The 14,627-nt window shown below is 47.9% G+C and overlaps 1 protein-coding gene across 2 annotated transcripts in view; it reads right to left on the bottom strand.

Moving 5' to 3' along the window:
• Positions 1-650: 650 nt before the first annotated feature.
• Positions 651-14,627, bottom strand: part of LOC115461237 (RING finger protein 145-like) — a 59,098-nt gene continuing 45,121 nt past the window's right edge. For both annotated transcript variants that reach the window (XM_030190925.1, XM_030190927.1), the window contains exon 10: positions 651-2,472. In XM_030190925.1, the coding sequence (XP_030046785.1) occupies positions 1,957-2,472 (516 nt within the window). In that variant the 3' untranslated portion in view covers positions 651-1,956. The remainder of the gene's footprint in view (positions 2,473-14,627) is intronic.

The raw sequence follows: 14,627 nt of genomic DNA, 5'->3' as shown, positions 1-14,627 counted from the left end.
GATTTCCAGATCATTTATAAATGTTAAATAGCACCGTTCCCAGTACAGATCCCTGCGGCACTCTACTATTCACCCTCTTCCATTGAGGAAAATGGCCATTTAACCCCATCCTCTATTTTCTGTCCAATAACAAATTCCTAAGGACATTACCTCCTATACTATGACCTTTTAATTTTCTCAGGAGTCTCTCATGAGGAACTTTTGTCAAAAGCTTTCTGAAAATCTAGAGACACTACATCAACCGGCTCACCTTTATCCACGTTTATTCATGCCTTCAAAGAAATGAAGTAAATTGGTGAGGCAAGACTTCCTTTGGCTGAATCCATGCTGACTCTGTCCCATTAAACCATGTTTGTCTCTGTGTTCAAACTTTATTCTTTATAATAGTTTCCACTATTTTGCCCGTTCAGAATACATTCATCTTAAAGATTTCTGAAAGCCTTCAGCTTATCCACTGCCATTAGTTATAAAACTCAAGTAAACTGTCCTCATCAGGACTTTATGCTGGCATCATATTGATGTATGCAAAGAATTAACAGGTGGAGAACTGAGTAAAATAAATAGCAAAATGAATTGGGGAGAGGAGGGGAATAAGGTTATTTTCTGAATAAGACACAGGAGGAAGTACCCATTTTGAACAATCTGGGTAATACAGCTCAACATAAAATTTTATTCCCATGTGTTTCAAGAAGACAAAAAAATACATATATGTTTGCCTTTATTTTAAAAGAGATAGACCCTCAGTTTTGCCTTTGGTAAGGTATGCTTCCCAAAGCTTGGTCTCCAGTTAGACATGTATGTGGCACAAGGACTCATTTCTGCATAATTGATACAAGTCTGTCACCTGATTCTATAGTCTCCCTAAATTGAGAAAGCTCATTTTTGTTTTGTTTTTAGACCCAGATGATTCCCTCCCTTAAAGAAAAATCAAACCACATATTCCTGCCTGATAAATTTCATTAGCATTAAAGTCTTTCTTTATTTCTGATTCACAAAGAGTATACTGTAAAAGTGACATACTGAAGGGCAGAATATGGGCCCTGAGTTCTACACAATACAGAGGTAGCACATGAGTGCTCACCCAGTCAAGCAACTAGGCTACTGACACCTCCTAGATCCATTTAAGATCACCACAAATAATAAAAATAATCTGTCTGAACTAAAAAGGTCTTCCTTCTTGCACTTCCAGGAGCCTGTATGCCTGTTTGAATAAGAAGTGGCAGAATTTTTCAAAACTGCAAATACTTTAAAATATACACCGTACATTTTTTCCCTCAGGGAACAGAAGGTGGTCTTTGGTTTTTACCAGCAGCAGCCCTTTTAAGACTATTAGGGAGAACTTTAACCATGGTATATTCTAATAGGTATGGTCACAAACCCCAAGGAAATGGCTCAAATATTGAAAAAGAGTAGAAATATATAAGGGAAACATGATCTAAGTGTATCTCAAGAGGAAGATTTTTTTTTTATATATTGAACTTTGATTTTTCAGTTTTATATTCTCATAGGATACTAGTTAATACTTGTATGACACCACAAAGTAACCTAACTAGATAAGCTTACAGCTTTCATCCCAACAGTGCTTCATGCTCTTTTTGCAACTTTTGCTGCTGTTATAACACCAACTCAATCAGGAAACCCTCTTACCAAACAAAATTAAAACAGCTGTAGTTAATACACCATCTATGGAAGTCATCAGTTCGGTGTCACGTTATACACCCAAGATGTGCATGGTAGGTTACCAGGAGAACAGGGGGGTTTATCAGGACATGGTATCAGCAGAACTTCTTAATTCAATATTTCAAGGGAAATTTGATGTTTCAGTAAGTACTTTAAGGCCTTTTGTCTGGTTGTGTGCTCTCCCAACCTTGGCTTCAACGAGAGATAAAGTACTTGGTTTCCCCTGGGATTCAACTAGTGAAGCAACTCCTTCAGGACATACCTCACTGGGCTCTCTCATGGGGTCTGCAGTCCTAGTTTCTTTTGTGTGGCTCGAGCAGGTTTCCACTCTTCCACCTGAAGAAAGTATGTCAGTTTTGACTCTAGTGCAAGAATGGTACAATCCACAGCTTGAGCCTCCCCGTGTACAGAACACAGGGTTTCCTGAGATATTTTATTTTCAGTGCTAGTCACTGTAGCACCTGCTAAGGTTATACTGCAAGCATCACTGCCTACTGGGAATACAGAGAAGCTGCAGGATGACTGAATGGAACCAGAATCTGGAGCTTCCAAAACCACAGCAGCATTTTCATTGTCCGTCTTGAATTCAGGATCCTGTCCTGTATCTGCAGTGGCCTGTTCTTCTTTTCTTCCCTCATCAGCTATTTGGGACTCTGCTCTGCCCATATCTGGGGATGGGGGTTTCACCTGTTGGTGGCACATGGGGCAGGTGTCCTGCACATAAAGCCATTTGCGAAGGCAGTCACTATGAAAGAAGTGGCCACAGGGTGTGATCACAGCCACATTCATCTCCTGCAAGGAAAAGTTGTGAAAGTCAGTCTGGACTGTTAAAGAGAAACTCATGAAGACCAGAAACCATATTGCATGGTCTCCCAAATTACCACAGGATGGGGCTGAGGGAGGCACTGAGCACAGCCATTTAATGTATTTTACAGAGGCCCTTCAATCTGGAAAATAAATTCTCTCACCTTTTGAGGGTTCTGGTTCTAAACTGATTCTTTATAATCCAATGAATTTGAATGGTAAAGGGATTTATACAGGCTTGCTGCAAATGATGAAACAAAACTACTCATGTTGTTCTGCTTAGATTACCACCAAAGCAAAGATACCAAAACAAATATTAACTTGCATTTGCGCAGGTACCTTGGAAGCAAAAACTATTCTTGTTGACTGCTCAAAATTATGCACCCATGTATATATATGTCCCCCCCCCCCCCCCCCCCCCCCCCCACCACCTGTTTTCTGGGAATGCCTCCAAAACTCAGATGGTAAAAGTATGTGGTTTGTCATTTTTGCCAGGTAAAAGTGTTTTGCTTGTGGAAAAGGCTCCCCCCCCCCCCCCCCCCCGAGTGTGATGGAAACTGTAGTAAAAATAACATTCTCTGTTTATGCACAGAATTTGAAAAGTTCTTGTGCAGAAGTGCTCTCTAAACATGCCCCACCCTTTTGGAGATCACCTGATGAGATGGTATAATGGCCTCTATGCCTACTGATGAGATGGTATGATGGCCTCTATGCCTGCACAATATTTAACTTCTCTGCTGAGATGATTTTATTTATTTTTGTTACATTTGCACCCCGTGCTTTCCCACTCATGGCAGGCTCAATGCGGCTTACATGGGGCAATGGAGGGTTAAGTGACTTGCCCAGAGTCACAAGGAGCTGCCTGTGCCTGAAGTGGGAATCGATCTCAGTTCCTCAGTTCCCCAGGACCAAAGTCCACCACCCTAACCACTAGGGCACTCCTCCTCAACAAGATTACCCATTAGTAACAAAATGTGATGGTAGTTTTTAGGATGGTGATGTTTCTCCAGTGGGAAACTGGAGTGGGGTCAACTTATGCCACAATCTTGACCACTTGAAAGCCTTCAGGCAGTCTATCGCAATCAACCCCAAGCCAGATCTGAACTGCTAATTTAAATGTAAGAGTTTCTGCGACACTTCATCAATATACAGTATCATCCAGTCTCTTACCCCCTTGAACCCATGGCATTTCAACTCAAGGGCCTCCTTGTCAGAGATATCAAATACAATCACCTCATACAGTTGGTTTTAGAATGAGAGGTGCTAAATGGGGAACTCTGGATTGATTTCCCACTCCATTACTGTATGACCCTAAAACATTACCATAAACAAACGAATCTTAGTGCTCAATCTCATTAGCTTTGTTTCAGGGGATGGGGGCTGGGAGAGGAGGAGGAAAAGTAACAGTGAAAGATTTTGCACTTTTAATTTAATTTAATTTTATTACATTTGTACCCCGCACTTTCCCACTCATGGCAGGCTCAATGCGGCTTACATAGGGCAATGGAGGGTTTAGTGACTTGCCCAGAGTCACAAGGAGCTGCCTGTGCCTGAAGTGGGAATCGAGCTCAGTTCCTCAGTTCCCCAGGACCAAAGTCCACCACCCTAACCACTAGGCTACTCCTCTCTTTGAAATTAAAAAGTATTAACAAGCATTTCCTACGCCCTCCAACTAGCAATCTAGTATAGCAGAATCCAAGGAGGCCTTAATTCAGTGTGATGGGAAATTCGCTACAGTATTACATACATAATCAAATTCAGTATGAAGACAGTATTTTTATCACATAATAAAGGGTTATATTCCCCAGGAGGCAGAGATAACAGACAAGGTCCTCTGACATCACTGGTATAACAGCAGCGGCAAACCTGGAACCAGTCAATATAAATCTAACCAAGTTAAAGCAACAACCAACTAGGTGCCCAAAGGTTCTCCGAAACCTCAACAGGAAACCAAAACAAAATACAAGCCATACGCAACATTCTGTAACAAACATTCAGATCTGACTTCCTCTTGAAACTGAGTTATTGAGAGGAAGAGAAAACAATGCAGAAAGAACCAGCTGTCACACAGGCAGGCAAGAAACAACCCAGGACATCCAGTCTTCCAGGCACGAAAATGGATAGGTCTATCAGGACTCAAGGAAAGGACTAACAGGTAAGCATAAATTTCACCTTCCTTATTGTCCACATAGACCAGTGTAGACCAACAGGATGTAGCAAAGCTCATCCACCTTGGTAGGAGGAAGACAAGGCTTCCTGAACCACCGCTCTACCAAAGGCACTGTTACCTTTGGTATACAGATCCAAATTTGTACTGCCTCACAAAGGAGTGTAGAGAGGACCTAAGTTGCTGCCCAGCAAATGTCCTCTGGAGAAACCGCCAAGCCTCCACTCTGGAGGAGGTCTGGGACCAAGTCAAATGGGCCCTCAGGCCCACTGGTACCTTCCCCTGTTCACCAAGATATAGGCCACATCAATAGCCACCTTGATCTAGCAGACAAATGATGCAAAAGAGGCCACTTCCCCATTCCTCGGCCCATGACAAAGAACAGACAATGAGACTTCTGAAAGTTGTTTGTGATTGCTAAATAATGCAGCAATACTCTCCATCCATCCAATATATGGAGCAAAATGTCCGATCCTGCCCTAAAGCCTTGTGGAAAGGAAGGAAAGGAAACAATCTGAGATGATAGGGCAAAACAACTTTCAGCAGGAACAGAGGAACCGTGCACAAAAACAACGGCATTCTCCAAGAAGGATAAATATGGATTCTGACATGAAAGTGCCTGGATCTCTAAGATTCAATGTGCAGAACAGATAGCAACCAGAAAGGTCATCTTCAGGGAAAGATCCTTCAAAGAGGCAGGTTAGAGGGACTGGGAGGGAGAGCCATCCAGAGTCTGCAAGACAAGAGGGAGTCCCACTTAGGCAAAACTGATTGCAGAGGAAGCCAAAGATGCTCAACATAACCCCCCCCCCCCCCCCCCCCTCTCTCTCTCTCTCTCTCTCACACACACACACACAAAGAACCAAACATCATTATGTAAAACCACCAGGGATTTACCTCTGAGAAGGCCCTGAAAGCAGGCCAGAGCTGCCACCTGAACCTTGCGGGACTTCAGAGTGAGACCTTGCATAAACCCCTCTTAGGGAAATGAAAGAATGGTGGAAATGTTGGCTTTCCAGGAAGGAAGATGCTGCCGCCCGCACCAGCCCTCAAAAGCCTTCCAGATCCTCATATATACTAAGGATCTGGAAGCTTCCCATGCATGAAACAAGGTGTCCACCACTCACAACATTTAGCCCTTATGATTTAGGTGATGCCTCTCAAGGGCCATGCCATAAGCCAAATGGGATCTGGATCCTCCATCAGAACTGGACCCTCGTATAGTAGTCTCCAGCCCCTGGGCAAAGGACATGGAGTTTTGACCAGCAGCCAAATGAGATCCATATACCGCAGATGTCTCGGCCAGTCCAGAGCCATCAGAATGATCAATCAAAAGCCAAGGAGAGAACATGTACAGAAGGAACCAAGGCCAAGGCTGTACCAACACATTAATCCCTTGCAAGCCTTTTGCAACCCTGTGAATGAAGAACCACTAATACTTCATGATGTCCACAGATGCCATAAAAACGAATGCTCAACGGGCATACTTTAATTCATGCAGGGATACTCAAATATCCTAACTCTCAGCATATCAATATTTAGACACATCCATATAAACCTCTTAATTATTTCATAATCATTTATTTTAAACCATCAATATGGCACTTTTATTTTTAATTTTTGATTTTGGACCATCAGAATAGCAATGTTATTTATATTAAGCAGGACAACGCTATACTCGTCATAGGTCCATTTTTCCTTTTCTTTTATTAACTCTTAAACAATTCTTCCCATTGATCTTTATCATGAGAGTATTTCATAAAATGGTACTTAACTTTTTTGTCAACGGACTCATTGTTTTCGTTTGCACAAGGAATTACTGGAATAGAATCCCCGCCCTTCCTTCCCTGGTGGAACGGACTCAACTGCATGGGCCTTCAGAAAAGCTGAGAGATCCTCTGCAAGTACCTGCCTGTGCTGAGACCTGAATAACTGAGCTCTCGGTGGACAATTTGGAAGACTCTGATACTGAGGGTGTATCCAAGATGGACTATTTGAAGAATCCACTGGTTGGAGGTAATAAGGGGCCACCTTTCTTGAAAAAATTTCATCCTCCCCCTGACTGGCAAGTCGTCCGGGACGGACACTTTTACTGCAGCTACACTCTGCAGTAATCAGTCAAAAGCTCATCCCTTGCTTTGCCTGGGGAGCAGCAGGGGTCTTAGGTGCACGCTGCTGACGTGAATGAGCATGCTGGGGCTCAGCCTGAGCAGGCTGGCGAGCCGAGGGGTTGTACCTACGCTTACGATAGTAATAGGGACTCCTCCTTGCCTTGCCAAAAGTCCTCCTAGCTGAGGAAGTAAATACAGAAGGCATCTGGTGGGAAAGAGAAGAGATGGTATCCGTATGTTTCTTGATTTGGTCTGCGACCTCCTTGACCTTCTCTCCAAAAAGGTTATCCCCCCCCCCCCCCCCATGGGGCATCCACCAACCACTGCTGAACAGAATGCTCCAAGTCAGAAACACACAGCCATGAGAGTCTGCACATTGCTATACTCTAGGCCAAGTACTTTCGACACGCCTTCTGCTGCTTGGCCAACTGCCAATGTGACTCGGCCTGCTCCGGAGGGAGCATCTCAGCCAGGTCCATCAACTTGCGCACCAAGATTCACAAGCAGACGCTTCTGAAGAACTGGTAGGATTGTATTCAGGAGATGAGCACTGAGGCTTGGAACATCTTTCTCCCAAAACAATCCAGGGTTCTAGCTTCTCTACCTGAGGGTGCCAAGGCATAGTCCCTGGAACTCCTGGCTCTTTTAAGGGCAGATTCCACCACCATGGAATTGTGAGGCAACTGAGGCTTATCAAATCCAGGTGTGCTGTGGATCCGGTACATGGAATCGATCTTCTTGGGCAGTACTGGGACCAACAGAGGGGTCTCCCAATTCCTAATGAGGACTTCATGGAGTACCTCATGGAGGGGGACAGTCACAGCCTCCCTAGGAGAAGATGTGTAGTTCAGGATCTCAAGCATCTTTGCCCTGGGCTCGTCCTCTACTTCTAAATGAAATGGTATGGCGTCAGCCATTTCCTTTACAAAAGATGGAAATGAAAGGCTCTCCAGGGGACACTTTCTTCTTTCAGGTGGAGGGGAAGGTTCAGAGGGTATTGCATAGGACTCGTCTGAGGAAAACTACCTGGGATCTTCCTCTGACTCCCATGAGCACACCTCATCGGTGTCAGACAAAGTCTCTCTAAGGGAGTGCCATGACCGAGCCTGCCTTGATGCAGAGCAGCCATGTCCTCAAGAATGGTGTTGAGGAGTTGGTTCCTGTCTCGACTCCGGCAAAGCTTCCTCCCTGGGCTTGGGTGGCAGTCAACACCAGGGCCAAACACGGTACTGGTGTTGGACTCCACACTGCAGGCTGGGGGCCAGGTGAGGCCGCAATGAGAGGAAGGGTAGGCGCAAGCACCCCCAGTGCTGATGCACACCATTGCATAAGGCCATCAAGCAGCTCAGGAAGCAGGCCCGGATGCGCTCATCAAGGGCCGACATCAGGAAAAGCTGGGGCTCCGACTGAGAGACAGGTTGCAGGACTGTCAGAGTTGATACTGGAGTTGGCTGCTGGTAGAAGAGCACATCAGTACCTCCTGTATGGAGAGAAAACGGACCTCTGGCAACGACGCTTCTCAGGTGCCATATCCCTCGACGCCCCAGAACTCCCGGCAGCATGCATCAAGGGGGATTGAAGATGATGCTTCTTGGCCTTAGCCCGAAGCTCATCACCGAGGCACCTCACGTCACCTCTGGATCAGGACCAACAATGGACAGCAATAGGCCCTGAGACAGGTGGAGACCCACTCGATGCTTCACTGCTCCCATTGGCTAAGGGTTTAGCAGCAGCCATGCTGATACTCCCGATGCCGGTGCGATGCTTGACATCGATGCCGACGACGAAGAACCAGACTTGGCTCCAAATATCCTCTCTCATTGAGACTCTCTGGAAACCTGGGTTCTCTTCTTCATACAAAGCTTGTCATTGAGGTTCCTCGGTGCTGACGAGAATGAAGTCGAATCCACACGTCGCCTCAGGTCGGGTCCAACAATGGACAGTCCCGGGGGCCCTGCACAGCAGGAGGCCTCAAGGCAAGTGGAGACCCACTCGATGTATCACTGCTCCCAGTGTCCGCAGGTCTAGCAGTAGCACGTTTACCGATGTTCCCAGTGAGATGCTTGCCGACGCCTCTGACCCCCATGCATCGGCACTCCCTGTATGGAGGGGGAGCAGTCTTGGTGCCGCTTCTCAGGGACCAGTGAAATCCTCGGTGCCCTGGAGCTTCCAGTACTATGTGTTGATGCCAATGCTTCTTCCGATGCCTGTAATCAATACTCCCCAGTGCCAAAGAGGACATCGAGTTCTCTCGTCGCCTCGGAGTCGGGTCCGACACCGATCAGTCCCAGGGGTGCCTGCATAGCGGCCGGCATCGAGGCAGGTGGAGACCCACTTGATGTACACCTACTCCCAGTGTGCAAGGGTCTCGCAGCCATATGGACCAATGCACCCGATGCCGACGCAGCACCTGATGCTGATGGCAAGACAGACACCGAAGGCGAGGCTTCGGACCTTGCTCCAAACATCTTCTCTCTCTGAGCCTCTCTGGCCAACTATGCTCTCTTCTTCATAAGAAGACAGAGAATACAGGGGTATGATGAGGCCCAAAAACACTGTAGACACCAAGAATGGGTGTCCTTGCCAGAGATGGTCCTGTTGCACCGAGTACAGCGCTTAAAGCCATTGGAAACCTTTGATGACATGAAAAGAAAAACAGCAGTAGCCAAATCAAATGACTCAATGGTGCTAAACAAAGAGAAGAGCACCACGAGAAAAGGGAAAAACCTGACCACAGCTCAGACCTAAACACAGCCTAGCAAGCGCAGTAAAACAAAGAAAACAGAAAAAAGACAAAAATAATCTAAAATAATATATGGGGAAGGAATAAAATAAGGTAAACCCCGCAAGAGGTATTTAAAAAAAAAAAAAAAAAAGGAAGGCACAAAAAGATCAAACGAACCAGCTGTGAGGAGTGGATAATGAAAGTGTCCTCGCCTCACTGCAGAAAAAAAGAGAACAGCAGGCAGGAAGGCACTTGCGGGATGGAGCACATCTCACACTCAAAGACCTATTTTTAAGCTTGTTACAAGCTCCAGCGTTACCCATCTGCAAGAATTATAGGCTTGTTTCAAGCTCCAGCATTACCCATCTGCAAGAATTATAGGCTTGTTTCAAGCTCCAGCGTTACCCATCTGCAAGAATTATAGGCCTGCTTGTCCTTGGAGAAAAATCAGTTCTGGTGACTGTTCCAGGTGGCACCTGCTGTATTAGTCAGTATATCTCTACCTCCATTTGCTGGTCAGGGATATAACCTGTTAAGGTCTAGAATGGTCTGTCTGGACAAGGAAAGCTTTTTATGGGCTGTTAACAAAATTCTAACAAGTTGTTTTGCTTATTGCTCCGTTTTCCCTAGTAAACTGTTCAACTAGAAAGTGGGATGTGTGTGGAATAGCATTACAGAAGTAATTAGTAGTAGTAGTAGTAGTAGAAATTGTGTGAATTAAACTGCAAGGTTTCTTTTTGTCCTTGCTGCTTTTTTTTTTAAACTGAGGTTTGATGCCCTATGGCATTACGTTTTTTTATGATATTCTATTTCATGAAAGGAAATCAATGCTAAGGGTGCTCAACGAACCAGACAGCGAATGATACATACCTGTAGCAGGTGTTCTCTGAGGACAGCAGGCTGATTGTTCTCACGACTGGGTTGACGTCCACGGCAGCCCCCTCCGACCTGAAAAAAACTTCGCAGGAGGTCCCACACGCAGGGCACGCCAACCGCGCATGCGCAGCCGTCTTCCCGCCCGTGTGCGACCGTTCCCGCTCAGTTGAATGACAAGCAAAGGAATGAGGAAAAAGCGCAACTCCAAAGGGGAGGAGGGAGGGTAGGTGAGAACAATCAGCCTGCTGTCCTCGGAGAACACCTGCTACAGGTATGTATCATTCGCTTTCTCCGAGAACAAGCAGGCTGCTTGTTCTCACGACTGGGGTATCCCTAGCTCTCAGGCTCACTCAAAACAAGAACCCAGGTCAATTGAACTTCGCAACGGCGAGGGCATAACAGAAATTGACCTACAAAGAACAACTGAGAGTGCAGCCTGAACAGAATAAAATCGGGTCCTGGAGGGTGGAGTTGGATTCAAACCCCAAACAGATTCTGCAGCACCGACTGCCCGAACCGACTGTCGCGTCGGGTATCCTGCTGGAGGCAGTAATGTGATTTGAATGTGTGGACAGATGACCACGTCGCAGCCTTGCAAATCTCTTCAATGGTGGCTGACTTCAAGTGGGCCACTGACGCTGCCATGGCTCTAACACTATGAGCCGTGACATGACCCTCAAGAGTCAGCCCAGCCTGGGCGTAAGTGAAGGAGATGCAATCTGCTAGCCAATTGGAGATGGTGCATTTCCCGACAGCGACCCCCTTTCTATTGGGGTTGAAAGAAATAAACAATTGGGCGGACTGTCTGTGGGGCTGTGTCCGTTCCAGATAGAAGGCCAACGCTTGCTTGCAGTCCAATGTGTGCAACTGACGTTCAGCAGGGCGGGTATGCGGTCTGGGAAAGAATGTTGGCAAGACGATTGACTGGTTAAGATGGAAGTCTGACACCACCTTCGGCAGGAACTTAGGGTGAGTGCGGAGCATTACTCTGTTATGATGAAATTTTGCATACAAAGCATGAGCTACCAGGGCCTGAAGCTCACTGACTCTACGAGCTGAAGTAACTGCCACCAAGAAAATGACGTTCCAGGTCAAGTACTTCAGATGGCATGAATTCAGTGGCTCAAAAGGAGGTTTCATCAGCTGGGTGAGGACGACGTTGAGATCCCATGACACTGCAGGAGGCTTGACAGGGGGCTTTGACAAAAGCAGGCCTCTCATGAATCGAACGACTAAAGGCTCTCCAGAGATGGCTTTACCCTCTACACGATAATGGTAAGCACTAATTGCACTAACGTGATTCCTTACTGAGTTGGTCTTGAGACCAGACTCTAATAAGTGCAGAAGGTATTCAAGCAGGTGCTGTGCAGGACAAGAACGAGGTTCTAGGGCCTTGCTCTCAAACCAAACAACAAACCTCCTCCACTTGAAAAAGTAACTCTTTTTAGTGGAATCCTTTCGAGAAGCAAGACACGGGAGACTCCCTCAGAGAGACCCAACGAAGCAAAATCTACGCCCTCAACATCCAGGCCGTGAGAGCCAGAGACTGAAGGTTGGGGTGCAGAAGCGCTCCGTCGTTCTGCGAAATGAGAGTCGGAAAACAGTCCAATCTCCACGGTTCTTCGGAGGACAACTCCAGAAGAAGAGGGAACCAGATCTGACAGGGCCAAAAAGGCGCGATCAGAATCATGGTGCCGTGGTCTTGCTTGAGCTTCAGTAAGGTCTTCCCCACCAAAGGTATGGGAGGATATGCATACAGGAGGCTGTTCTCCTAATGGAGGAGAAAGGCATCCGACGCCAGTCTGCCGTGTGCCTGAAGTCTGGAACAGAACTGAGGCAGCTTGTGATTGGTCTGAGAGGCGAAAAGGTCCACCGAGGGGGTGCCCCACTCTCGGAAGATCTTGCGTACCACTCTGGAATGGAGTGACCACTCGTGCGGTTGCATGACTCTGCTCAGCCTGTCGGCTAGACTGTTGTTTACGCCTGCCAGGTATGTGGCTTGGAGAAGCATGCCAAACTGGCGTGCCCAACGCCACATCCTGACGGCTTCCTGACACAGAGGGCGAGATCCGGTGCCCCCCTGCTTGTTGATCTAATACACTGCAACCTGATTGTCTGTCCGAATTTGGATAATTTGGTAGGACAGCCGATCTCTGAAGGCCTTCAGTGCGTTCCAGACCGCTCGGAGCTCCAGGAGGTTGATCTGAAGATCTTGTTCCTGGAGGGACCACACCCCCTGGGTGTGGAACCCATCGACATGAGCCCCCCACCCCAGGCAAGATGCATCCGTCGTCAGCACTTTCGTGGGCTGCGGAATTTGGAATGGGCGTCCCAGAGTCAAATTGGTCCAAATTGTCCACCAGCGCAGCGAATTGCAGCAACTGATGGACAGGCGGATGACACCTGCTAGATTCCCGGTGGCTTGGCACCACTGGGAAGCTAGGGTCCATTGAGCAGATCTCATGTGAAGACGAGCCATGGGAGTCACATGGACTGTAGAGGCCATATGGCCCAGGAGTCTCAACATCTGCCGAGCTGTGATCTGCTGAGACGCTCTGGTCTGGGAAGCGAGGGACAGGAGATTCTGAGCTCTCGCCTCGGGAAGATAGGCCTGAGCCGTCTGTGAATTCAGCAGAGCTCCTATGAATTCCAGAGATTGGACTAGCTGGAGATGGGACTTCGGGTAATTTATCACAAACCCCAGCAGCTCCAGGAGTTGAATAGTGCACTGCATGGACCAAAGAGCTCCTGCCTCTGAGGTACTCTTCACCAGCCAATCGTCGAGATACGGGCACACGTGCACCCCCAGCTTGCGTAGATACGCCACAACCACCATGAGACACTTCGTGAACACCCATGGTGCAGAGGCGAGCCCAAAGGGTAGCACACAATACTGAAAGTGACGTGTCCCCAGACAGAATCGGAGATACTGTCTGTGAGCTGGCAGTATCGGAATGTGAGTATAAGCATCCTTTAAATCCAGGGAACATAGCCAATCGTCTTTCTGAATCATGGGTAAAAGGGTGCCCAAGGAAAGCATCCTGAACTTCTCTTGCACTAGATACTTGTTCAGGCCTCTCAGGTCTAGGATGGGGTGCATCCCCCCTGTTTTCTTCTCCACAAGTACCTGGAATAGAATCCCTGCCCTTCCTGCCTGGGTGGCACGGGCTCGACCGCATTGGCATTGAGAAGGGCGGAGAGTTCCTCTGCAAGTACCCGCTTGTGATGGGAGCTGAAGGATTGAGCTCCCGGTGGGCAATTTGGTGGGGTGGAGACCAAATTCAGGGTGTATCCGCACCGCAATATTTGGAGAACCCACTGGTCGGAGGTTATAAGAGGCCACCTTTGGTGAAAAACTTTCAACCTCCCCCCGACCGGCAGGCCGTCCGGCACGGCTACTTTGATGGCGGCTATGTTCCCATGGATCCAGTCTAAAGCTCGTCCCCTGCTTTTGCTGTGGAGGCGCAGGGGGCTGCTTAGGCGCAGGCTGTTGATGGGAACAAGCGCGCTGGAACTGTCCCTGTGCCTGAGGAGGCCTTCAGGCCAGCTGGGTGTACCTACGCTTGCTGTAGGCGTAGGGTGCAGCCTGCCGGGCCCGGGAAAAATGTCCACTTGCGGAGGTGGATGCTGAAGGCGCCCGGTGGGAGAGCCTGTCGAGAGCGGTTTCCCGCTGGTGTAGTTGGTCAACCAACTGCTCAACCTTCTCGCCAAAAATGTTATCCCCCGGCAAGGGACATCCGCCAGCCGCTGCTGGGTACAGTTGCCCAGGTCAGAGGCATGCAGCCAGGAGAGTCTGCGCATCACTATACCTTGGGCCACAGCTCGAGATGCCACATCACAGGTGTCATAGATACCCCTGGACAGGAACTTTCTGCACGCCTTCAGCTGCCTGACCACCTCCTGAAATGGCCTGGACTGCTCCGGAGGGAGCTTGTCAACCAGGTCCGCCAGTTGCCGCACATTCTTCCGCATGTGGATGCTCGTGTAGAGCTGGTATGATTGGATTCTGGTCACGAGCATGGAAGTTTGGTAGGCCTTCCTCCTAAACGAGTCCAGAGTGCGAGACTCCCGCCCAGGGGGCGCCGAAGCGGTATCCCTCGAACTCCGTGCTCTCTTGAGAGCAGAGTCCACGACCGCCGAGTCATGAGGCAATTGAGGCCGCATCAACTCTGGGTCTGTGTGGATTCTGTATTGGGACTCCGCTTTCTTGGGGATAGTGGGATTAGATAGTGGCTTCAACCAGTTCCGAAGCAGTGTCTCCTTA

This window comes from Microcaecilia unicolor, chromosome 2 (genome assembly GCF_901765095.1).
Source record: "Microcaecilia unicolor chromosome 2, aMicUni1.1, whole genome shotgun sequence".
NCBI lineage: Eukaryota > Metazoa > Chordata > Amphibia > Gymnophiona > Siphonopidae > Microcaecilia > Microcaecilia unicolor.
Note: the sequence above shows the minus strand (reverse complement) of the source record. Positions and strands in the feature narration are given on the sequence as shown.